This window comes from Motacilla alba, chromosome 2 (assembly GCF_015832195.1).
Source record: "Motacilla alba alba isolate MOTALB_02 chromosome 2, Motacilla_alba_V1.0_pri, whole genome shotgun sequence".
Classification (NCBI taxonomy): Eukaryota; Metazoa; Chordata; class Aves; order Passeriformes; family Motacillidae; genus Motacilla; species Motacilla alba.
Genome location: NC_052017.1, coordinates 132,071,436 through 132,099,280, shown reverse-complemented (window position 1 = coordinate 132,099,280; position 27,845 = coordinate 132,071,436). Strand labels below are relative to the sequence as shown.

The following is a 27,845-nucleotide window of genomic DNA, read 5'->3' as shown; positions in this document are numbered from 1 at the left end:
GGACAATGTATTTAATAACATGCTTTAGCTTTTGGTCAGCACTGAATGGTTGGGCTCTTGCACTAGATGATTGTGGTAGGTCCCTGACAACTGGAATATTCTATTCTATTTCACCAGAATCTCATTTCCCTCCATAACAACGTTCTAAATAATTGGAACTCTCCCAGATGATTGAAATGATATGCAAACAAAAATATTTTCTTACAAAGCAACCAAAATCTGTGGAGGGTTCCAAAAATCTTTTGCCTTCCACATGACAACTGAAGTTGGCACACAGCTTTTCTTCACCCTTTTATTAATATACAGAGGAAATATTACAAAATACCTTCTGTGCTTCATATATTCCCCACAGACATTTCTGATAGACCTCAAGAGAAGACTAACACAGCAGGGTCAATGCTCTACTAAAGTGCATATGACCAACCAACACAGTTATCAAAATGAACTAGGACAGGGGATAGAATGGGAAATAAAATTAGTGTGAGTCAGCCTAAATACAGAAGAAAGTGCCAAATTTATGACTCAGGAATTCTGTGCTTTTCTTGTCGAGAAAGAAAAAAGAAAAAGAAAAAGAAGGCAGACCAGGCTCCCAGTCCTGTCCCTTACTATGCAGGGAGCTGTTACAAGGTTTTGTGGACTCCTTGGGGCAACCAAGGGTAGTGAAGCATGCTTGCAGTTCCCTCCCTGGAGCTCCCAGAAGGCCTTCACAGCCACTTAAAGTCACTTAGCATTGCCTGTATTTCTTCTATGCTCAGAGCTGACATATAAGCACCCCCAAAAGAGTCTCATAACAACTGTTTTAAGAATTTGCTCTCTGATATTCATCCAGCCTGTGCCCAAGGGTCCTTAGTGTGAGCTAATTTCTCATGCAGTCCTGCTGCCTCCATGTCAGCCTTTCACTTTATCATCCTGCACATAATGGTGGGGTTTAGAGGCTTTCAACCAATTTCATCTACATTGACATAGGAGTATAAATATCAAATTCTATTAAGTTCCTACAGGTCTTTTAAAATGGTTAGAATAGGATAGATAAGAAAGATAAAAGAGAGAGATGCCACTTCTGGATGGAAGAGAGAGATACAAATTGAAAGTCTTTAATAAAAAAGAAACTTTATCCAGACAAAATTTGCAGCTAATCCAGATGTATGCAAGCCCACAGCAAAGTTGGTCTCTCCCTATGTGAAGATATTGCAAAACATGAGAATGAGGGATTATTTCAGGAGAGAAAGGTGTAGAAAAAATATGGGAGACTGACATTAGATGTAATGGAAAATGGATTTTATTAGTACTGCTCTCAAGAAAGTTCTGCCCTAAGGGGGTTTTGTTCCTCTCCATCATGGTATGGATCTATTTTCATGACAATGTGAGTTTCATTTTTTAAACATAACTAAAAGATAATTACTTGAACCAATTCTCAAAGACATTCCAATAATTAAAACTTTAAAAACTGCAAAAAGTCCCAAATGAAATACACTACAAAATTTAGGTTGGTAAAAACTGTATGTTATTAATTTACTCATATTTAATTAAGGCAAATTCCTCAGTTAGAGCTGGATTTGTAATGGGGATTTATATCAACAAGAATTTGTAAAAATATGTACCAGTGTAAATACTGATTTTTCCAGTACTTCACTCACCCCATGTCTGTATTCTAAAAGTACTTACACTAGTTCTCAAACAGCTGTAATATAATAGCATTCCTTTCAATCCAGTTTAAGCAAGATAGCATTTTCCTAGTATAGTTAATAAAGCTCACTACAGCTTTCCTACCACAGCTCTACCTAAAATAAAGGCAAGCAAAGCAAGTATGGTGTTACAATATTGCTCCAATATCAATACTGAGACATTGAGAATAGAAAGAGAAAGCCAACAAAAGACCTATTACTGAAAAGCAGACAAGAAAAGCCAAAGAACTTTTATGCAATTTAGTATCAGCACAATAGGTAGCAAAAGCACACCAATAAAATATCAAAATAAATTTTGCACATATATGGAAGCAATAAGCATTTCTGGCATGCTGAAAATTTACCTGAATTATATGAATATAAGCCTTTATCTGGAAATAAAAAAATTGAAATGAAGTAGTGTCAGGGAAAAATACATGGATTAGCACATGTAACAGGGATGATTAGAACCTCAAACTTTTTTATGACTGCTGCCAGAGACAGAAGAATTTGATAGTGTAGGCCATATTCCTTCAAAATCACAAAACTCAAGCAGCTAAGAGAAATTAAACCACAAAAATGACAATCACTTCTGGATCAACAGCCAGAGAGATCTAGTAGAGCAATTTCAGTCATTTCCAATTTTGAAATTCAATTGCACATTTTACTATAGGTGTTTAAGTTTGTAATGGGGAAATGTATATTCAGCTAGGCATACAATATGAGCTGCTACCTTTAAAAATACTGCACGCTTCAGTTGGCGCTGCAGCACTAGCAGAATTTCCCAAGGTGTAGTTTTGAACCCTAGTTTTGAATCCTTTTTTAAATTTAACAGACTCTGAAGTGATGTGCCAGTCAATCTTCTCCCTCCTGCTAGGTCTTTATCTGGTAAATATGTATATACACGAGAACCTTAATTATATACAGCTGAATTTTAGAATTTTAGAATCCCGATATGTGCTCAATGATTAAATGCTTGCAACGCCTGATTTATTGTTTGCATTCCTTAAGTCCAACTGGTTTATGTATTTTAGCTTTCCAAACAATCATACCAAGTTTTCTAAACTGAACCAAAGAATAGGATGTAGATATCCAGACAATTCTGGAAACAGAAAATGTTAATTGCATTTGTAGATTTTGAAATATGACTTCCATAAGATGTCATAATACAAAGAAAGAAGGATGCCAGAATAACATTAATAATAACTTGCCATTAGCAAGATTTTGTGAATATTTTTATTCCTTGTAGTTGAAAAGCTCACAGACACCAAATTAAACAGAAAAGAGTGCCAGTCTGTAAGTAAAATGATGCACCTCAGATATGATATGACAGCGTTAGAGAAAATTTCAATTTCTTGCCAAATGGTGCTGTTAATGGATTCACTGGATGACTAAGTGCCTTCTGGCAAGTCACACTTTTTCTGACATCCAGGTACTAACTATTTTAATATCTGGACCATATTACTAAATCACCTGCTACTTACAATTTCTAAGTCTCTATATTTTCAGCTTTGGTTTCTTGATAAATGTAATTCATTTTTATGTCTCAAACCCAGAATTCCATTAGGCAATATAATTTTAAAGCAAATTATAGGGTTTTTTTCAGCATCACTTATAACCTTTTAGATGTGATTTATTGTGTAAGTTCTCTAATATTTGTATTCCTTAATATTAGTCTCTTCTGGCTATGAACTTCATTAAAAATGACAATTATTTGGCTGCAAAATTATGAAAAATGCAGTTTAGAGACTTTGCCTAGTTTATCCTGACAACATCAGGTGTTACTGGAACACCAAAGGTGGAAGCGTGCCACATGCCTGCCAAAAAAATCTATTAACACAGTCTAGAAATTATTCATCTAGTTAAACATGGGCTTTCTGAATTTAACTGCTGGATAGATCTTCAAAAGTGTATAGTTTCTTGAAGAGCACAAGAATATGAAATTAGTGAGATTATAATGGGATTGAGGACTAGGAAAGCAATGTTTGCTTCTATATGGTCACAGCACAGAAAGGATGAAGTCAGAATAGTATTCAAACCATCTGAAGACTTCAACACACAACAGAAGAGTAGTTTAATAACATGATTTTATCAAGTATAGGAGAAATAAAGTAATTCTCTTAAACTGCTTCAAAAACAGGTTTTTAAGTATTTTTGTAGTTTAATTACAATTTAGTAAAATAATTTCCTAAATTAATTTCCTTTATTAGGAAAAGAAAAATATTTTGATAGTTTAAGGCCTTTTTAGACATCCCTGTATCATGTTAAATACCTTTCAATTAAAGTATTTAACAAACCATAGATGTACAATAAAATATAATAAATAAATAATAGATGTACAATAAATACAATACTGGTATATATACCCATATTCTGTGAACAAAATATCAATGCATGAAAACAAAGATAACATGCCCAAGGCCTATGCTTCATTAAAAGAAAGAGAAAAAACTAAGGAAGAGGCTTGAAAGAGAAAATTAATTGTCATTTTCGCTCTCTAGGGTAAAATTCATATAACAAATTAATCATGGCCTGTGCCACTGACCATAAAATGCTCCATATTATAATTTGGAAAAAAAAGTCTCTGATGGGTGTGTCCATTAAGTACAATTGACTTACCTACGAGTGAACAGCATTATTATCATTTCCTCAAGCCAGGTTCAGTGACATTTATTGAAAATTATCATGCTGACTTCCCAAACTCACAACAAACTACCAGGAAATTGCTGAGACAGCAAGATCCCGATTCTGCAGTGAAATGAGCCTCTACAGAGCCCCAAGGAAGAGAATAATTTTCAGTGGAAGAAGATTTGCCATCATTTCACAGGGGCTTATATTTCACAGATTAATGTTCCAGATACATTTGTAATTAATTATTGTTAAACTTTAATGATTTTGGTACCATGAAATGTATATCTTGATGTTCTACAATATAGACTTGATAGCTTTACCATTTAAATAATGGAAGAGAGGGATTAAATTAACAGTTATGACATTCCTCCTTGATCAGATGGTAAAAACCACAGAATGCTCAAAAACTAAAAATTGTCAGCACTCAGCAATGACAAGTCCATCTAAAAAGTTTTTTTCAAAAATAAATAAGTAATGGAATTATTTACTTTCAATTCAATCTATCGGTTTTATTTTTTCTAGTCAGATTTAATATTTTTTATCATGTTAAGGTCTCAGCATTGCTGCAGAAAATACAGTCTGGAAGAATGTACAAAGTAAAAAGCTGAAAAGCTGACAAAATTTTTCATGCTACTCAAAACACTTTGTTCACACATTATAGGTTTTCTTTACTCCCATCTAAAAAAAATTAATACTATTTGAAAAAAAGTAAAGTTATATGTAGCTTTTTGCACACTATATGCAGATTTTTTAGAACATAACTGCACTCAAATTTTGTCCAGAGAGTTTAAATTCTCATTACTGTAATTTTTCTCCCTCCAGATTTTTTATGGGAAAATCATGAAATTCTGTGAATGGAGTCACCGATGAATTTCATTCTAAAAGTAATGAAATTCCCTTTACAAGAAAACTACTCAAAAGTCTGTTTATTTACATTTCTTTTCATTTAGATTGAATTTTTTCTGGTCGTTAGGAATCTTGGGGAAAAAAACCCATTTTTGATTCTATATGTTGATTTTCAAACACTGTCATTTCTAAAATCTTTGAGATCTTGTTCATAGCAGAGTTTATCTCCCGTAGATTTATTATTTTTCCCTTACTGAGGATGCTCAAAATATAATTTTTTTTTTCAAACCATCTTGTGAATTCTCATTGTATTCAAAAACTATTGAGAGCTGCTGCTGTACAGACCTCCACTGCAGCAAGAGATCCGAAAACATCTGGGTTTATTGCTATATTCACATTTCTTCTCATTTGCACACTTAGCTGTTACCTATACTGCACATTGCACTCTCTGTGGGCTGCAGATCAGTAATTCGGACAGCTTTGTTTTAAAGCTGCAGAATCTGACTTAGAAAATGAGTGTCAGTCACTTTACAAACCTAAGTATTTGGGAAAGTCTTAAAACACTGGGAGTAAAACAAAATCTGCTTCTAAAACAAATTCAGCATCAATATAAAACTAAAATACGGTTGTTCTTCAAAACATAAAATAACCCCACATTCTTTCTCAATTCACAATATCAGCTCACACTGCAAAAATGCTCACATTACATGGATATAACTGTAAAAGATGGAATAAGAATGCATCATATCCAATTTGATTTCTATCTCTATATTCTGGGCTCATGAAGAGGAACTAATTTTAGATACCCACAGTTTAAATCTTGTTTGATTTCTGTATCATTCCCCAACAAACAGAAATACTAACAGTAACTTGCACATCCTAATAACCATGGACACAGGACTCAAAGCACATTCAAATTTGTATGTACTCTCCAATAAGATTCTTAGCTAATGTGAGATGGAAAAACAGCTTACCAAAAATGGGAATTACTAAAATTTCTCTAAAATTATTTTTAATTTTCTGGTTACAATCTTTTTCAGAGGCAATATAAAAAGAACTTCAGTTTGGCTGTAATTCTAATTAATGTTGTCTGGAATTCTGGGTGTATGGCTGATTTTATGGTAAACGTTAGAGAAAATGAATTTTAAAAACTCACTTTGAAAGCTGAGCACAATAAGTAAAATGGACCTACTCATTACCCCACATTTCTCATAACAAAAAGCTTAAAATATACTCATTGGATCAGGTTATGAAAATCTCAAATATAATTAGTTGAAAGAGCTGGTAAGTCATAATCCTATGTTCTATATTAGTTCCAGTTTCTAAGTAGATGTCTGTCAAAAAACACAAAGGAGAAAGTATGGGAATGATTTCTTTATCACTAGGAAGTTAATGGAATGTATGGATCAGAGGATTGGGAAAGAGAAGGTGGACAGCTGACTTAGATCAGTCTGTACCACAACACACTGCCCACTCAAAGATACTGAGAGATAAATATATGAAGAAACTAAGCTACTGTCTCTGAAAGCTGGCTCCTGAAAAACCAGCATATGGGGCTCTGTGGGAAGCTTGCACTTTGCTACTGGCAATCTGTAAATACAACTTCACTCTTCAGGGCTGACAGTCTGCTTTTCTTCAGGAACACTGCAATCCAGTGATATTAAAAAGAGAATAGAAGTGGTAAGTGTAGGTGGTTCTTTTAAACTACCTTTAGAGAGTAACACTTAAGTATTGTCTTCAAATAAATATATTTATCCCTACTCAGCAATCATAAAGATAAAAAAGCTTAGATGTGTAATGTGTATTTATACAAACAAAAAAACAACCTTGTAATTCAAAATATCTCTCCTGTCATTTCTCACACTAACAATTTTTGGGGGTATTCAATAAATTCTTTCATCACTAATTCTATACATAGAGGCAATGCAGAAAAGAACAAAAGGTAGGAGGACTGAACTGCTCAGATTTTGCACCCCCAAAAAACTGAAATCAGCCTGCTTAATAAGAGCCCAGTACATGTTCTTAGAAGTGCTTTGAAAAGCATTGACAAACATGCTAGACATGCCTTGTTCTAGAGATTTCCTTCGCATTGTCATAATGCGCTGCTGGATAACATCTTCTGTTTCATCATATACAAGAATGTTTTTGAGAGATACAAGAACATCTTCAGACACAAGAAACTAATATATTGACTTCATACTCTTTTGACAGCTCATAAAAAGGTAAAAAATCCTAGACTTCTATGTGTTATTAATATAGTATAAATATTTTACTTAGTGAAGGCAAACAGTCGAAAGAGGTGCTGTCTGCCCTTCCCCAGTCCCTGGTGATGACATTTAGATTGGGAAGAGCATTTTTGGAGCCCATCTGGTGCAATGCCTGTCTCAGGCCTGGCCAACTCTCACTGCATTGTTTACAGCCTTGCTCAGTTGAATACTGGACCTTTCAGCAGGATATTGCACGACCTTCTTTGGATACCAAGAAGTACTTTTATTTTCATTTCAGAAGTGTGACAGCAATAAAAGAAAAATTTTCCCACTGCTAAATGGATTCTGCTGCCATAGCTGAGCTCTGATCAGATGCTAAATTTCCAATTGCATACTTTTTCAGACCCCAGAAAGCAAGGATTTTAATTCCAGGATACTTTGTTCTGTACATTTAAAACTATCTGCTTAAACCGAAAATTATTTATGATACACAAGGATTCAAGACATGAATATATTCCTAGGCCACTAGGGAAAATCCTTCTTTATTGGGTCCCTATCTCTGTACAAAAGGAAATAGGATAATTTAGTGTAGGAACATCTGAATTCTCCAGCAATAATAGTGAACATCTGAAATTGCTTATTTGATTGAAGTTTTAGAACCAGAGGCTGAAAAACTAGTGCTCTGGGAACAGTCGGGCTAAACCGTCTTCATTGAAAAGCAGAATTTCTATACCAAATCTTAGTATTTCACCAAAACAGAAGATTTGCTAAGTCCTTTCCTCTATATTTACAGGCAAGCATGTACAATTGTTCAGTTGAGTACCTATATGAGTATTAGTATTTATCAGTTATTTTTTATTATTTATTAGTACATAGTAAGATTACTATTTAAAAAAAAACCTGAATGTCTTTCAAATTTTGAGTCAATATCATCCAACAGATCTTCACTCAAACATCACTAAAATTTGTTTTAAAAAATCATAAATTCATTCTTAATGGCACTTATTTATTGCACAGACAAATTCTGATAGACAAACAGCGTTTGTTTGCAGGACTGAATATCTCCAGAAAACCAGAATTTTACTAACTTCACATGAAAGACTCCAACTGGTCTGTAAAAATAGTTGTAGATGGAAACTTCTCAAAATGTGTTTAAAAATGGCATAGAGTATAAAAAGTATAATTTAAAAACTAGTTAAGTAACAGTCACGGCTTATGAGAAGACTGAAGAGGATTGAATTGCACTAGAACTCCTTCCCTTTTAACTATCACTTCTTTCATCCTTTTGGGGACAAGGATAATCTTACATCTTCAAGGCTGTGCAGTGTAAGTCTCTGACAGTGTGTCTATCTCAGAATATTATGATATGGAGCATTTTAATCCTTCTCTCCATCAAGTGCACAGAAGCAGAACAGATCAACTGCTTGAAATACTTGCATACAACGGGTTATGTAATAAAAACTCTACATAGCACATATGAAATAGCCAAGCTTGTTTTCATGACTACACCCATAAGTTTCTGTGAGTTTGTGCGAAACATGCACACACACTCACATACAATGACTCAAAGAAACTCCAAGTAAATCTTAAAAATTGCATTTGGGCTGTTGCTGTGTTGTTAGGGGGTTTGCTGTTTGTTTTGGGGTTTTGGTTTTGTTTTGTTGGGTTTTTGTGGTGGTGGTGCATCTTTTGGGCTTTGGGAGTTTTATTAATTTGGTTGGTTCATTTGGTTTGTTGGGTTTTTTAAAATAACTGCCAGCTGGTATTTATAAAGTTTATTCAGTGAAGAAGAGCTTTAAATCACTGGCAGTATTGAACAGTTAAACTGGAGAAACCATGAAGTATTGAAGAAGCAGATTTTTCCCCTTTACTGTCTTTTTCATATGTATATATTTTTATTACCATATTTTATATTCGCTAGTTTCAAAAAATCTACTGATAACTACTATGGACCAAGTATAACAAACTCTACAAAGCAGAATTTTTAAAGAAATTCCATTTGTGGATCTTAGCACATAAAATAATATCAAAGCAAGGCAACAGACCATGGTATTAATTTATCTACATATGATGCTATATACAGGTTACTTTAAGAAATATGAGCTAGAGGAAGAAAGAGAGAGGTCCTGCAAATCTATTTTTGCTTAAACAATGAAATTATGAACATAATACAGAAGAAAGAGCTTCATGAAAAAAAGAGCACATTGCAAAAAACTAAGATAATTTACTCAAGCTGAGGAGCTGAACTGAGTTATAAGAAAAAAATGGTGTAATGCACAGTGGTTGATACCATTTGTAGCATGTCACTCTCATCAGTAACCACAATGATCTGATTCATAACAGCTACAAATTAACATAAAAATTCTGTCAGTTTTCCATTTGCAATAATTTAATAGATTTTATTATGCATTAATTCAAATGAACTGTACACAGTGTGAAAAACTAATAACCTACTTTGTAACCTCCGTGTGGGACTCTCGCCATGGAGCTGTCTGCGTGGCAAATATGGTGAGGGATGGGGAAGTGGCAATGAAGAGACATCATGTGTTTGAAGTTTGTACCAGTGGGGCTCATCATCTAGTAATGCTGTCTCTAACTCAATAAGAATCTAAAAAAGAAAACATGGTTAAAAGTAGGAAAGCATTGTGTGACAGAATATTTTAAAATAGATACACTCATAAAATTTATTCTATTATTCTCTTACTGCTAAGGACTTTGTCTGCAGTTATATAAAAACCCTGCTTTAATATGAAAGAATCTTCTGTGCCTTTTAGAATACTAAATATACCCAAAAAACTGTTAACAAAACCCTTATTAACTTATGAGAGCCTTTACATCTTTCAGATAAGTAAATGAGCAACGTTCCAAAGTTTTAGTAAAATTTGACTACGGATAATATGGATTTTAATGAACAATTAGAAATTGAGAAACCACATTCATGCTGTTACTGAAACAGAAAAACCACAGAAAGAATCTCATATCAGGATTATATGATATGTGTGAGATCAATGTTCATTTACTACTAAGAAAAAATATAACAATAAAACCAACTTTGCTTTGCATAGTTAGTAATTAGCTAGTAATAGTAGTTAGTAATTTTTTCGAAAATAAGTATCTATACATGAGTATGAGAGAGCAACTGTATTTCTATAGCAACTACCAATACTTGTATACCTCTCCTAAAAATTCACTTTCTTCCTCTCGAACTCGTGCTTGGTCCCAAAGTGTGATTTCTAACATTCGTTCTCTAAACTCTCTCCGATGAACTGGAGAATAAATAAATGTCTGATTCCACTTAGGTTCCAATGTTTTCTTTACTGTTTTTGTTCTTCTTTTATTTTTATCACTGAAAAAAACAGTTAAATATTAAATATGTTCAAAACACCATTAAACTGCATTAAGTACATAATGTAAAATAGGAAATTTAAATCAGCAGTTCAGTTTCTAGGATCATGGGTACTATAATCTACATCACAAATTTTCCTTTATTATAATGGTCAGTGCATATATTGCAGATAATTCATAATTCATATTAAAAACTGAAGTTAGGTGATTTCAAGTTTATGATTCCAATTTTAAGATGCTTCCCAAAACCCACAAACGTTTCAATATGATTTTGGATGTATTCTCTTTCATTTCGGAAACAGCATTTTATAAAGTAAAATGCACTTCCATAAATGGGATTTCCACAAGGCACAGCCTGACCGTAGAACACCTCTACAGACAACATTGGGCACAGCAATCATCTGCATTTCAAAAAAATGAGCCAGCTGGTTCACTCAAGTTCCAGTCCTACAGAGGCTCCCTCCAACTGCAGAGCAGGAAGGAGCAGCTGGCCCACATGAAGGAATGGTCAGGGCAGTGCAGGATTTTCCTGGCTGAGGGCTCCTTATCCACCTGGGAAACCAGAAGCCCCAGAAATGAGTTACATGCTCTTTTCCAGCAGCACAGGAACAAACAGCGCTCTCAAAACAGCTTCCCAAATCCTTTGGTCACTCCAGTGAGTCATCCAGGCTGAAGGTGGACCTCCACTGTGAGGTGAGGTCTCCAGGCAAGGCTACACTGGCAGCCTTGGCTCTGGCTCCAGGGTGTTGTTGAAAGCAATGTTTTTGCAGAATATTTCTGCTTGAAAGAATTAATATTTTCTGATTGAAACAATTTTTGCTGGAAAACACCCACACTGCTCCTACTGAGAATACTGACAAGAGTCCTCACAACAATGCTTATTTTAAACCTGCTGATTGCTGCATAATGCAGCTGCCATGCTAGGGATTTTTTAATAGGCAATGCAGATGCAGTCCATTCGTTAATACTGGCAATTGTAATAAAGTCATTGTATTTCTGAACTGTTATTGGAAGCTGGATCAAAAAAATTACCTAAGTAATAATATTTCTAGACACACTGTTAAAAAAACCATAAATTATTTTTGGCATACTAAAGGTTTGTTTACCCTTGTGAACTGAAATAAGTTACATTGTACAACATTTTTCAATTAAATTCCTTAATTCAAACACAATTCAGCATCTTCATCTAATTAAATGCTTGACTTACTTAAGTGTATTTTACCTCCAGCATATTTCTTTCTACTACACAAGAAATTTACTGTTGCTTACTTAGCTTTTAAATCTAAGGAAAGAAAAATTAATTTCCACATCAGAAAAAAAACCCACAATTCTGTAAGACAAATTGCTGATCATAAACACATAAAACAACTAAAGAAAAGTTCTGAATACTTCTCATAAATGGGAAAAAATTATAGATTAATAAAATGTAATGTCAATATATTTTTAGTTATCACAATTTACATTGTAAAACATTGTGAACATACTTTTGCTAGCCTATTAATTACTCATTACAATTGAAAAAGCAGGTAAGATAATTGAAGCAGACCTGATTCTCAGTTTAGCACAGCTTCAGCAGCTACAAACACACTACACCAGTTTGAATAAACTAGGGATCTAAACCAACTGTTCAAATACTGGTGAGCCTGAGAAAAATCTATCCAAAACCTTTTAATCATCAATGACACAGCACATTAGGTAGTCACAGAAAATTTGCTTGTATACAATAAAAGTGTAAAAGCCACTTGGAAAAGTCTTCCAAAATACTAAATAGCTTTAATTCCTGCTGAAGTCAAATGGTAATGGAGATAGCTAGTATCTTCCCAGTTTAGCTATTTGAAAAAGCAAAGGAAGTAAAAATACAAGTTACATTCTGTTCAACAGATTCAGCAATCCACTGATCTATTATTCTGAGTGACATTAGAGCTTTGAATTATTTGGTTGGTACATTATAAAATAAAGGTAAACGTTCCCCTGCTGACACAATCTGAGGAAACATCAATTTAAAAAATAAACTGGAAAACACACTATCACTTCTGCTGTTCTTCCCAACACCTAAATTGAAACACAGAAAATCATGGACTAAGAAGTGAAGGAGCTGTTCAGGAATAGGGGGTCCTACCACAGTTTAATTTTTCCTAAGTGCATATATGATACCATCCAGATTAACAAGAGTCCTGTGCTCTAGGGGAAGTTTTCAAAGCGCAAGTGGGAACTCTCAGCTGAGTCCTTAACTCACTTATACTGTGAACAAGTATCTGTGGGTTTCAGATGCCAAACCTGTTACTGCTTTATTGCAAAAAGGTGGGGCAAACCAAACTGCTGGACTCATCAGTCCAGAAATTTGTGAACCCAACCGTGTAGCATCTTCTTTGCTCTAGAGAAGAATAACTGGCATAGCAAATAAAGGCATTATAATACACTAATAACATTCTTTGCAAATAACAGATCCCCATGCAAAGACATGGGGATTTTCCTTTTCTAGTCAGTATTTTATAACATAACCAGGGAAAGCAAGTTTGTACTTAGTGTTCAAAGACACTTTGCTGTTACATACCACGTTCAACACAAGAGCTCAACACTGTAAGCCTTTTTCCATGTACGTATGGCTGATAAACTCTGCTGTGCATGTCACCTAAGTATTAGACATTCAAATATTCAAATATTCCTTGTCTTTGCATTCACCCTACCTTCTGTCTGGAAGAAAGTAAATTTTAACATAAGGATTCCTTGGCCTCCCATCTTCCCTTGAAGGAAGATCCTTTGCTCCCAGTATGGTCACTATTAACTGATGACCAACCTTGTCATACCACAGTTTTATCTGTAGGAAGAAAATATTAATTAGTGAACTCATGTCTACAATTAATTTTTATATTAATTCTTAAAAATAATTTTGCTCATGAAGTTCTATTTCTATTGGTTACTTAAACAGAAAATATTATATTCTACTTTTCATTTATAACAAAGAATAAAAATAAGTTAATATTGTAATAGCTTTAGTATATACCAGGAGTTACTCTTTTTTTAAAACCCTCTACTATAAGTACCTCACTTCACAGTAATTGTTTTTCACATGGTGCTCTGGTTAGGATTATTCTCCCTTGTATTGTATTACTTGCATTACTAATGTATGGTATTCATAGATGTACATCTCTGAGGAGTTTATGCACAATGAATTAATAATTTTTCATCTGCTGTTGTGCTAAAGAGACTATGGGATAAACCCGTAAATATTTCATATCGCTTAATAATTTTCAACATAAATACACTTATTCTGAAATCATATAAATCCTCCGTAAATACTGAGAGGAAGGCTCACTAATCCAACCCCTCTTCATAGTCCAACTCAGTAACAAGGTAAAAACCACTGTTATTCATTTGTAGAAATTGTTATTAACCAGTCTAAGGCTTGATTTGCTATCCTTTTTCACTACAGTCATTATGAGCTGCTGTTTAGCTATTTCAGTTTGAATTCTGTGACTGCAAGTACTTCAGCCAAGAAAGGGATATAATTACTTCAGAGCAGTCACTGCAGAAGGGGGAAATGGTGCAGTTAGGGCAAAACAAAGCCTTCCAAATGGCCAGGGAGCCACTACATGGCACTGCAGCAGTGTCACTAGCTGCAGCTTACTGAGGAGGCCCTCTTCATGAGGACTTTGCCTGAGACAAGACAAACTAGGATGTTTAAAGAAAACAGTGACCCTGCCTGAACTTAAGGGAATCAGAGAGGATAATGCCCTGCTGCACACCTAACCAGGCTGTACACCTTTAGGCATGAATATACCCTAGCTAAGGTAGACATAAAGAGGGGAAGGTGCACTTTCTGTGGAAACCATCTCACTTAATTTCAGAGACAGGGTTTTCTTCTGCTATCATAGCTCCTCATCTTCAACATTTCAGTCTCCTAAAGAAAGGTCTTGATGTAATTCTCAAGACTTTTAACCCATAAAGAAGAAGCTGATTTAGCTCTCTGCCATTCCTAATACTTCACTAAGTGAGATTACTCTAAGACACTCCAACTCAATTATTGGTGGCAGTGTACTTCTTCCTTCGCTGCTTCAGATCTTGCCATTCCTGTAGCCACTAACCACTTGAATGGATAATAAAAATGGGATATTTGTCCTCCGTTATCCTGTCATTGGCCCTGCTACAGACTTCAAAGGTTTCTGATACTAAAGGCCCCTAGTTAAAGGGCCCTGTGGTTACTCATTTAGGGTGAATTTTAGATGTTGTTCCTACATTCTTGCAAACCAGGGGCTTTGACAGTATTTTTTCCACACTGAGAATTATCTGAACTTCTAGCTATTTCCATCCAGCTACAGATCAAAAGCAGAAAGCTTTGTACCAACAGTACACCTTTAATGACCTCTGAAGTGCAAGTCAACTTAAATGTTCTTTGACACTAAGTGCATCCACCCGCAGGTTTCCTTGGGAATTCTGAAACAAAAGACAGACTTGGCTAGTCCCACATCTCAAGGGGAATAGCACTGAAAACAATCTTCTTCATTTGCTTTTTGTGGAAAATTGTGCCTGCTTCAGGAGAATGAAATATATTTGTGATACAGATACTATCACAAACTGCGACTGATGAATGTGAAATCATCTAGATATAGGCACCAAAAATACAAGCAGAATTATGTGTTCATATGCAAGATACTATATTTGTTTCAGACCAAATTTTTACATGAAAACTTCAGTCAAAATATTTAGAGAATTACTTAAGCAGAAACTAAAATCATCTGACACCATTTCATTGAGATGCTTTAACAACTGCAGTTTGGAACAAAAACTCAAAATTTGCATTGGCTTGTACCTTCTACTTTTCCCTTGATGTTTTGAAATAAAAAATAGAAAAAACTTGAACTTAATGGGCACATTTTCCCTGTAATGCTCTTTAATTTGCCTCATTAGAGGAAAAGCTAGGAGTCAGAATTAAGACAAGCAAGCTCTCTCTCTCCTGTATTCACACTGCCAGCACTCCAATACACAGCACAGGTACTTGTAACCCAAGCAGTCGTTTGACTGGGATCAAGGAAAAGAAGGTAAGAAACTGTGAGAGAATGGTCAAAGAAGCCCATAGAGGGGAGAATGGGATTGCATTTTTATGGGATTAGAAGAAGAAAGAAGGGACAAATAAAAAGCTGCTGTATAATTACAGTGAAAGTAAGATAGGATACTTCTTGGTGAAACATGGGAAGAATGGAACCACTAATGTAAGCAACCAGAGATTAACAGAATGAGAGAAATGCTATGAGGTGATGAAAAAACTAGCCATGCTAACTGGCACAAAATATGTTGAAAGAGAGACTGGGATGAACAAAAATCTAGGAAGATTTTTCACACACACACACACAGACACACACACACACACACACAGACACTTTTATAAGTATAGACCATCTAAGAAACTTCAACAAAGCAATCCTGATCGAAATGAAGGAAAGGGAAAGCTAAACTAGCAACACATACAATATGCTATATGAAATATCATGTTGGCTGATGCTAATGTGCAGACTAATACCAGAACAAAACCTTCTTGAATGGGATTTTGTCTGTCTAGATTACCTAGGATGTAGGCACCTAAGATTCACTTAGAAAGTGGTGCAACCTGAATACTTTCCCACTTTGCACTGAAGTCCTGGAGACCAATTAACTGCACACATGCTCATATACTTTCCTTCCCTGGGCTCCTTCAGCAGCCAGACATGCACCTAATGCTTTATTAAGCTTCTGCTGTGACCTACATTCAGGCAAACAGGCACCTAAATTCAGTGCATCCTGATACTGAGATGCACTGAGATGGTCTGTTATTCACAGAGGGGTGCATCTGCTGCAGACAGGCTGCCAGGTAGGAATAACTGCCACAGAGTGCAGCAAACAGGAGCTCTTGTGCACTCAGAGGATTCAAGGGAACAGAGATGTCGGTTTGACCCCAGTTTCATTCTTCCTGGTTTTTCACCAGTAGTGGTCTAATACAAGAGCAATACTCATGTAGGGTATCAGGTCTGGAGCCTGCTATGCTAAACTGAACCATGCTTTGATAACACCACACACTCCGACTCCCAGCCAAAATGTATCTCAGCTTCAGATGAGACTTTGTACTCCAGAGAAGAATGGGATGTGGAAAAGCTTGATGATAAAGACACTATTTTGATACACAGGTTTAACCTCTTCAGTGTAATCAGTATTTAAACAGCTTATGTCCTGTTTCTGGAATAAGCTTCCTACACAAACAGTATATAAAAGCTGACTGCTGGTGTTGCATTCTGAGAAGTGAGGATGCAGGTATCTAGTATATCTAGTTAGCATTCCCGGTTCACAGAATCATGGAATAATGGGTAATACTGGTCCTCTGTATCCTCAGTAGAAGGCGCCTCCCCTGGAGAATCAACTCACCCTCTGGAGAAGCCTTAGATTCAAAGAGATTTAATGGGCTTAGGTGTCTTTTATGTGGGTTAATCACCCACTGAAGGTATTGAAGTACTTAGATCTTTCCTTCAACTGTACAAGTGAAAGCTCTTCCTCAAGGCACCTCAAATGTATTTGAAGTTAGTATAAGTGATATAAATTAGGGATATAAATTCAGCTTACCAGATTTCATCTTTTTCTATTAGATCTGATCATCACTAAAATTTTAGAGCATTGACTGATGATGTCAGAGTTTTGAAAAGAAGTAATCATATATAAGAACTCCTACTCTTATTCCCTTTCATAAGGGAATAAGTTAAGAAATTCTAAATAATATTATTGTTGCACTTCCTATACTCCTGTCTCATGAATGTCTGACTGTTTGCTCAACTATGCAATTCTAATGTAGTTTTATACACAGGGCATACAGGCAAAACATATCTTCAGTCTTAATTTAGATTTGGAAACAGAGAATATTTGATGTTTTAAATCCTGTGCTACAGTTATGTCTTTGTTATATAAGGGTTACTTCACGAATCTCATGAAAAGAGATAAAACTTGTGCCACTGGGAGAGACCATCTGCCCTACAGCTGATTTTTACCACCACAACCTACTCAAACATCACTGGCTTTTAGAGACAGCTGGCCAGGCTTTTCTTTTTTCCTTCTGTTGCTCATTATAATTTTTCATGTAACCTACATAGATGTTCATTATGTTTATTATTATTTTAAAATTATATACTACTTTTCTTTCTCACATTATTCTGAAACCAAAGATATACCAGTGGGATCTGTTGTTTGAAAAAAAAAATTCTCTGTTTATTTTTAAAAATACTTGCAGTAATCTTTTTATTGGACTTAAGCTTATGTAGATGCTGAAACTGCCCTGAGGTGGTGATGTCTTTGGCATAGCTGAGGTCAGTTTTGAATGTTGTCAAACACACCTCTAAAAAATCCTGAGCACTGAGGGTTGCTAAATCAAACTACTGTTGCTTTCTGCTTCAGCTGCTGTCTAATATGCTTGAACAACTACAAGAAAAGGCTATCAAATGGAAAAGCTTGTAGGATATAAAGTTCAGGAAATTATAGAAGTATTACTAGTATTACAGGAAAGTATAGAAGTGTTATTATAGAAGAAACATAGTCATCTATGTTTTGTTTTAAATCTCATTTTTAGTAATTTTACCTTTTACATATTTTTATATGTGATCCAATATATTGATGCTCTGTATTAAAGCCAAAAGGATGGCTGAAATTTTTGAAGTTAGAAAAAAACCCAGAGGCAACTCTGGCTCAAAAGAATGCTTTGCCAAGTAAACAAGAGATACTGCATAGAAAACACAATTTTAAGAACAGATTTTTCCCTACAAAGATTCATAAAGCATCACTCTGCAAGGTTGAAAATTACTGGTATGCCAAACTGAATCTAAAAGTTCAGGAAATAAAGATGCACTTTTACAAAAATTGTAAAATTAGTAAAAGCTCAGGGGGCATTTGATAGGAAAGAAACTGAGTGTTTTTCTTCCCAATGAAATAATGATGATTCTATGAAATCATCCAGTGAGCTAGAAGATGAGTGGAATGTCATGGAGGGAAGAGTGGAAGAGGAGCTTTTGCCAGAAAGGATCAGTTTCAGACTAACACATAAAGAGGATGCAAGCAAGAATAAAGATACACATTTCCTGTTGAGAGTGATGAAACAAATAAGTATAAACAGAATGGTTGGAGATTCTTGTAAGGAGTTCTACAGACACAGCTATGCCTCAGCCCACAATGAAATGTATACTTCCTGACAACCGTAAACAGCTGCTCAGAGCTCTGATTTAGTGAATTTGTCATGCCAAAAAAGTAACCAGAGTTCTGCACTGCTGCTGGACTGATCCTAGTACCCTTGTTTGAAGACCACTGAAGAATTCCTCTCTTTCAGCAGCTTGCATGGTAACGATATCTAACATTAATCTTTTTATTCTATCTACTATCACCACTAAACGTGGGCAGATGGATGACTTTTTGCTTCAGAGTAGTTGTAAAGATTTTGCCAAGGTCGTAATTTTGAGTTCTTCAGGAACTCTTCTCAAAACCCTTATGTTTAGCATGGACTGTTACTAGGCTCTGCAAAAAAAACCTGTTAGACAGGTCCACAAGGATTCCACAGACACTGATTGTGTAGAAAAAACTGGGGCTAAAGACAATTCTTATCTACAATATAAAAAAGAATGCATCCAAAGGGTGAGCAAGTAAGCCTTAAAGATTTTCACCTCTTGTTAGATATTTTTTAGCAAACATGACACTTCTTTTCTTTTCTCAGCTACCATAATCATTTGAGCAAAGTATTTTTTGTTTCATGAGAGGATATTAGTCTAAGTAGAACAGACAACTTTTATGTCTTTATTTTGTATAATGGAATTAAAATAAGGAAATACTACATGTTATTTCTACATTACAGTATTTCATGAAACATGCAGGTTTCAGGCAGAGATTTCCTTTTTAAATTGAACAATCAACTGTCATATTTAGTACATATATAAAAAGAAAATAAATATTAAAAGACTACTTATGTCATATATAATATTTACCTCTATGAATTACTTAACAACATGTAATTGTACCTCTCTGATTTCATTATCATGAGCAGAACCCAACTTTCTTAATCATGCTAAAGGATGTTTTAAAATTGTTCATACAAAGCCAGTTTATGTTAATAGCACATAATATATTAGCTTTAAATCATACAATCAAAGCATTATTTTAAAATCTGTTTTTTCTTTAGAAGTTCTTAATTTTGAATTTATATTTAAGCAGTTGTAAGGAATACTTTCGAGAATACTGCATTGTAAAAAAAGTGTACTTTATCAAATATAAGTCATATTTGATGTTTTAATTACAGTCTTATTTAGAATTCCTTTATAAATATATATATTATCTCTTTTCCATTTCATAGTGAAATTCAGTCATCTCTTTCTGATCACATAGATCATCCTTTACATTTTGGTCAATTAATCAAAGAAAAACATTTATAACGCTGCCACAAAAAAAGATTAACATCACCATAAAGATATTTTGTAAGAAAATCAGATAATATTTTGGTAAAAAAAAAATGAAAAACATGCAGCAAAGCAAGAGAAGCATTGTAAAATATTAGTAAAACCTATTTTTGCATAAATCTATAGTACCTTAGAAGCTTCCTAATAAAAAAAGGCAAACAACTTGTACCTAAACAGAATATCAAAGCTAAATAAATTCAGTAGGACAACGAGAGAATTCATTTTTTATTCAAGTAAAGTTCTGGCTATATTGATGTACTTAAAAATGCAAGAACCAAGTTCCATAAACAAGAAATTTGTTTATTTAAACAAGGTACAAATTTTTTGCCTGTCTTCTACTCAAGGCGCTACTATTATGTGGAAAATGCAAAACAATATGTGTTAAGGAATGATAATGAATGATTTAAAGAGACATTCATCTTTATATAATAAACTCAAGCACAAAATTATTTATTGCCTAAACAATACACAAATTTTATATGTGGGATGCATAGTCATCATCACTATTGAAACCTGTATAAGTTTTATATTGAGCAACTAGAAAAACTAGATGTCTCTTTAAATTTTAATTTAATATTTTAACCCCCATGCAAAATTTTACAAGCTGCTCACAACATGACATGAAAGTTGTTAATATGATTTAAAGCAACACACTCAAAATATGGGAAAACGGACTATAATGTAACGTTTTCCTACTATGCATTTTCCATAACAAACAAAAGAAAACCCCACAACTTTAGTTTCTGTCAGGCAGACGAAGTCTTTACCTGAACCCTAGGAACAAAAGGCGTTGTTCTTCTACTAAGGCTTTGGCTCTGGTAAGCAAAATTAAAGAAAAAGCAATAAAACAAAACCAAAAACGACAACACGCTGGAAACTAAAAGACCAAAAGTAAAAACAAAGACACATAACTATTACTTTAAACACAGCTTTACACCAACAACATATTTATCTAACAAAAAGTATTTTAATGCAATGCATAAATTAAATCTGCAAATCTGTTACCAAATCATATCAAAACCCTTTGGTGGAAATTCTTGCCGTAGGGAAGTCAGCAGGAATTTTGCCACTGATTCCTCACGAGCAAGGATTTCTCTTTGCAAGTCTATAGACAACATTTACAATAGATTTAGAAATAACATGTAACAGAAACAACAGGTAAGCAAAGTGTGATTTAAAAGTGGGGTTGGAAACATAAGGTTGATCACCTCTTTCAGGGAGATTGTACACGCATATTCAGAGAGAAACAAGTACAATTCACATACTGACAGCTTTGGTTACTTAGGAAAGTGAGTAAAATAAAAGCTTTTCTCTTTTTTGCAAAGAGTCATGTTTAAGAGTCATGTCTACAAAAAGTCCTCCTAAATATTTAAAAAATAATTAAAAGAAAGTTAATGCTCTCTGATATTAACTTTACATGGGGGAAGGTACAAGCTATGTATTTCAATTCTCTAGCAATCATGACAGAAATGACATATGGTATACACACAAAATCCTTGCATGAAATGGGATCTAGGAAATTTAGCAAACTGCATATATAGATGCATTTATAACATAAATTTTTGCTGTAACAGTTCAGACCACATACAACCTTGTGGCCTCCAGCGGCTACATCGAGACTACATTGAGTACAGGCAACACAAGTTCCTGGACTAGCAGCAAATCCCAAGCAGCCACTCCCCACCTTCAGCTTAGGGCAACAGCTAATGGAGTGGCACAGAATTGGTACAGAGTATGGGCCATGGACAGGAAAAGGAGCATGTGTTGATACCTCAGAGGAGAGTGAGTGGGAGAACAGGAGCATGGAGTAGGTCACAATAATCACAGCCATCTGACAGGTTGGAATCTCCTTTACCTCTGCTCAGTTTTCCTGAGATTATTGATCTAATTCAAAATGATAGAAAGAAGCTACTACTCAGTATTCACTTCCATTAGAAATGTACTCAAAGCATGGAAATAGGCACTGTAATGATGCTTCTGCCACCCTCCTTGCTTATTTGGCATGCACAGATGATCAAGAAAACTGTTCTATAAAATGTGTGAAGTGATCTGTTCTTATATCAAAGAAAAAGGACACGTAAGAAAATTTGGCAGCCTGGATCACAGGTTTCATCTGATGTGCTCCCTGCGTTCTGCAAGGTGCAGCAGCTGCACTCTACCTGCCACTCTGCACAGGCAGGACTGCAGAGCCCAGTGTTAAGGGTGTCAGAATGTGACCTAGTCACAATAAAAGTAGATCTTCAGCTCACTTCAGCTCCATTTTACAAGGACAAAAAATTAATTATCACAGGATACTGCAATCCTAAGAGGAACAGAATCTCTCCCATCATGCACCAAGGCTCCTCACCTGCCATGTTCTGCCTTGGAAATGGAAGAAAATCAACACATTGCATTGTGAATAGTACCTGGAACTTTCCAGGTTTTGATGTTAGAGCAACAGCAATTTAATTTTATAGAGGTATAAAGGGAAGGAAGAAAAGGAAAAAGAACACATGAAAGGGGAGGGATAGCATGTGTTGTACTTGATCTCATCCCCTCAGTGGGCTGACATATAGGCCCTTCATAATGTACCATAAAGGCTTTCAATTATGTTGCATTTGTTACAACTATAATTACTATAAATTTATTTTTATTGCTTTATAAACTGAATATGTATGGAAAAAAATCTATTGAAGTGGTTCTGTGGTTCAAGTGTACAGGGAAATACATTAATTTTATAAATGACACCCCTTTTCTGCTAGAACTTCCACCAGTACAGAAATTTAATACTGTGATTTTGTACTTGTATCCATTCACATGATCTTATAGTTATGTTCTTATTCCCTAAAACTAACTGTTGGAAAATAATTCCAAGTTATACTTTTCATACAGTATTGAAAATGTTGATAAAATTCAGTAGTTAAGCTAAGAGCACCAACATACAAAGAATACTTTTGACTTTTTCAAGATTATATTAAAGGAAAAACAACTCAGTGAAAAAATGCAGAAACAGGAATGAGACAAAGCAAATAATAGGAAAAACTATAATTGCAATAACAGTCAGATACTCCCCTGAAAAACAACATGAATAAAAAGTGCTATAAAATAAAACACAGATAATATGGATAAATTATATCAGCAAGTTATAACACACAATACTTTACTGTAGTTGCACATAATTTGTTCAATTAAATATGTACTTGGGCAGAATTATTATTAATGTAAGGAGGATTTCCTGCCTATGTGTGAGGGTTTACTTTGTGGTCAATCCTATTAGTCAGCTCTAGACTGACACTGTAACCTCCACAAGGAAAACACTTACACAGACCAATGCCAATGCAGAGGAAAACATGGAAGACTAAACAGACAGAGGAAGACATCCCTGAATGTTACAGTGGCATTGCTGCAGCTAAACCAGCCAAAACTAAACTATGAGCATAAACAAATAGATTCCAAATTCCTACTTATATATAAATATGCTTTAAGGATCTAGAGCACTATCTGAGCCTATACTCAAGTATTCATTCAAATACTTCAGACTTTCATCCAAACTGTTGTATCTCCATTTCTGCCTACAACTCTTGTGTTTCACTGCCTATGCCAGTAACCACAGTTGCAATAAAAGCAACCCCTCAGGATACATGCTACTGTTCAAAGGCACAGAAAATACAGAAAACAATTCCAAAATGTTGCCTTTCATCTGTTTCCTCAGATCCATCACACCTGCTTGAATTCAGCCACCATCATTGACCCACCACTTCCATGAAGAACAGCATCCTCATTTACTAATTTACAGCTCATTTGTTGCCAGGGTTCTGTAGTTGTTCTGTCTAGGCACTTCCCATAAAGAGCACATTCACAATTATATTCAGAATTTAGTATTTCCTTTCATTTCTACCTTACTCAACTATTTTGAATGAATGTATGATCCATCAACTGTTCTGTTAGAAAAGAGATGATTAAGACATGGAAAGCCAAAATACTGAAGCACATCCATTTTGAAGCGTTCAAAATAAAATATTTTTTGTAACTTTAAAATTCAGTTTTACCTTACTACTTAACCTTTGTTAAAGGTCCAAAATTAGAAAATCTCATAGTCCATTTTAATTTTTCAAAACATCTCCAGCTTTACAAACAGGATTTTTTTGCTAACTCTTCTAAAGTTTCAAAACTTCTAAAAATTGTAGAATAGATAAAAAATAGATAAACCCAAATATTAAAAAGTGAAGGAAAAACTATTCATCACACTACTTTCAAGAACATGAACACCCAAATCAGATGCCACAACATTTTTAATTTTTCAAAACTATTTTAAAGCATCAGACCAAAAAGAAACCACATTGATTGTTTTGAAAACACTCTTCCTGTAGAATACTTCAATTCTCATAAAGTCCTCTATTTCTAAAAATGCACATTAGCCTATACATTGCAATTTTCCCACTTAGATACTATGTTGCCACCTATCCAGAGCATCTTCTGGTACTATGACAGCCACCTTTGCTAGCAAAGCAAAAAGTTTAGTACTTCTCTCCCAAAGTCCTGACCCAACAGCAGCAGGAGCTGGGTTGTGCCCTGAACATGATTAATGTGAAATACAGCTATTTCCAATGTTTCATTAGCTGGGCAGACAAGACAAGCATCCAAACTTTCCAACTGTCTACTAATTTTAGATGTCTAAATTGCAACTTTAGAGAGTTACAGAGTATTTCTGACTTCAGTTTCACCCAGCTGGAGCTTTGCATTCTCAGATAGATATCAGCTGCTCTCTGAGGGAAACAGATACAATATGAAGTAGGGAGTATTGAAAGTAATTGCAAACAGTAGATAAGGAAGTACCAATAAAACAAGGACATATTTTCTAATGTCTCGTAATATTATTGTGTTTCCCTAGATGGAAAAAACATTTTAGAATAGGCACTTATATACTGAAACATTCAAAAAATAAATAAAGATAGGAATTATGCCTTCTTGAGTTAAACACTGACTTTTATATGCCATTCTGAGAAATAAAACCTTTGGATTTCTGTTATTCTCAAAAAATTAGAATATACCTCAAAATTTCTCAATACTATGATTATATACCTTAAACTTCAGTATCCTACGAAACCACTAAATCAAAAGACTTACTGACTTTACTAAAAAATCCTAATCTTAAACTCATGATGATTTTGATCTGAAACTGAGAAAGTGAGAAAGTCAGCTCTATGTGATTTCTCTTTGGACAATTATTCCATCGTGTGTGTGTGCTGGTCATCTGAGCAGCTAACTCTGGCTCTTGAGTTTCCTGCTGGGAGCTAGGCAACACAACTTTTTGACAGCCTAATCTTTTATGAAGTTTAGAAAAAAGGAATTTCTTTCTTCCCTGTCTCCCCTATCAACAATTTTTACTGTCTTGTAAAAGTAAGAGGATTTTTAGAAACTTTGGTCTGTTTATTTTGACATTTCATGTTCCCATGTCATTGTACTTTTGCAAAGCACTCTGCAATCTGCAGTCAAGATTTTTAGTTTGCCATTTATCCAAAGGATTGAATCTTTCAAAGTAGTTAAGTACAACAACTACAGAAAATTATGTATTGTAAATGGTTTTTCTGATGAGCAAACAAATAATGTCTCATGCACTGCAAGATGGAGCCAACATGGCCACTGAAGAGACAAAAATATTCTCTGTCTCCTCTATCCATACCATAAACCATTTCTGTGAGACCTAGAAACAGTCTGCTTGGATTTTATGCATATTTTTATGGTACACTCAACATATACAACTTGGAAGTAACATGAATGTGACATTTCCAAACTTCTTTAACACCTGTTTTGCACTGCTTCCCTTCCATTTGCCTTTCCCTTTCAATATGTCGGGTCTCAACTGAGCACTTTTGAAAAATCACACTTTGGAATTTTAAATAACATGGAAAGATGCACAAAACCCAACTTTTCAGTTTATTGCAAAAAAAAGTACCCTTTAAAAGAAAATATTCACATAATGAACTTTCTTCTCAGTAAGAGTGAAAAACAAAACTGAGTAACATCAGTACAAAGAATACAACATGAGTAAAATATCAGAGGGATATCTGGGGAAATTATATATGAAAGTTAGTGCATAAGAAATAAATAGTCGCAACATCCAGGCACACAGGTAATAAAATCTACCAACTCTACACACAAGTGTGACAGTTGAAAAAATGTTTACTCTCAATGGCACAAATATAACTGGAGGCCAAGATAAGACTTTTCTGAAAATAGACTCTACCAGTCTAGCTCACCAGATACATATACATGTATATATCAAATTTCCAAAAGCTAATAAAATGGAATATGATTATGAAATTCTGTTCCTGCCTAGACTGAGATGTATAGCATTAAACAAAAAATGTAGCTAGTCTAACAAGAAATTTCTGTTAAAGATAGCTAGTGCTACAGTAAGAATTGTATATGCTGCAAAAAGTACAACATTAATATCAATGAAATGTTTACATACTGAAAGTTGTCCAGACAAGAACTGTGGAACATCCCTTAACATGCCAGGACTCATAGGAGAAGTCACTGAAATAGAAGGTCGGTCCATTTTTTGAGATTCAAATGAACTAGAACCTGTAATTATAAACAAAAATATTTTATACATAGTAGAAGTTATCCATATATTTCAACATTCTTTAAACAGAAATTGTAGAAATAAAACCAAACATGAAGTAAATTTGTGATAAATATCACTTTTTAAAATCTATTTAAAATTATCAAACGATGATACTCAATCTTTTGGTGATCAGATGCAATCAGGAGCTTTTATTTATAGAACGGAATATAGATTATTCAGATATTTCTGACTGTAATTATGTCAGTAAGTTGAAGGACCAAAAATAAACACTTTACTGTGGTCAAATGAATTCAGTCTTCTGACTTATTATCTCATACAATCAACTAATTTTTAATTAGAGTTTTACAAAAATATCAAGATGTACACTATGTTTTTTGTGCATTTTGTTTCAAATCTACAAGGTCAGAAAATGGTGAGAGGACAAGTTTTGACATACAAAACATAGAGGAAAAGTGAAATATTTTTATAACTACAAAAGACAATCCACATCTCACAAAACATAAAATTAATTTTAAGAATTGGGCAATGAGTAAAAAGTCACTGAAGGACTTTTTCATATTATTATAATCAAGCTTATGCCATTTCATTTATTCATGGCTTCTGTTATAATAGCATTCTAAAACAATGACAAAAAATAACTCCAGGCTGAAATCCATCTTATCAGATCCAAGCCAAAGAACAAGTTATTCTTCCCTACATGAAATATGGGCTTAGTCAATTTAAGTAGCACTGAGTGGCTCTAATAAAGTAAGGGTATGCTGAGTTCAAAGTAGCTATCACTCAGGCTGTAAACAAAGAACATTTCTTTGCCTTTTTTAGTTTATAGGATGCAATTGAAATGCAAAGCAAGAAAACAGGAAATTAAAAATTGCTATTAATGTTCTTATATATTAGTTAGAATTATACTTTCTTCAATCAAAACTCATCTAAGCTTATAACCAATGTCGAACTTAAATCACAATGTTCTGAGTTTGGATAGCTTATTATTAAACAAAGGTAGATAGATAATACAGTAAGATGACATATTGAGACAAATATAGACAAAAAAGACAAGACCTATACTGACTGTAGAGGACATTTTTCATTCTATTTGTGCTTACATAAAATAGAGAGAAGATTTTCCTACCCCACA

At 34.4% G+C, this 27,845-nt stretch overlaps 1 protein-coding gene across 50 annotated transcripts in view; it reads right to left on the bottom strand.

Annotated features, from left to right (window-relative positions):
• RIMS2 (regulating synaptic membrane exocytosis 2) overlaps positions 1-27,845 on the bottom strand; it is a 456,016-nt gene that overhangs the window by 176,864 nt on the left and 251,307 nt on the right. For 36 of the 50 annotated variants that reach the window (XM_038164024.1, XM_038164200.1, XM_038164035.1 and 33 more), the window contains 6 exons: positions 26,597-26,709; positions 20,910-20,957; positions 13,381-13,511; positions 10,523-10,694; positions 9,803-9,956; positions 2,030-2,056 (listed from right to left, as the gene is read on the bottom strand). In XM_038164024.1, coding sequence (XP_038019952.1) covers positions 2,030-2,056; positions 9,803-9,956; positions 10,523-10,694; positions 13,381-13,511; positions 20,910-20,957; positions 26,597-26,709 — 645 coding nt within the window. The remainder of the gene's footprint in view (positions 1-2,029; positions 2,057-9,802; positions 9,957-10,522; positions 10,695-13,380; positions 13,512-20,909; positions 20,958-26,596; positions 26,710-27,845) is intronic. The other 14 variants (XM_038164450.1, XM_038164243.1, XM_038164124.1 and 11 more) reach the window with 3 other exon arrangements.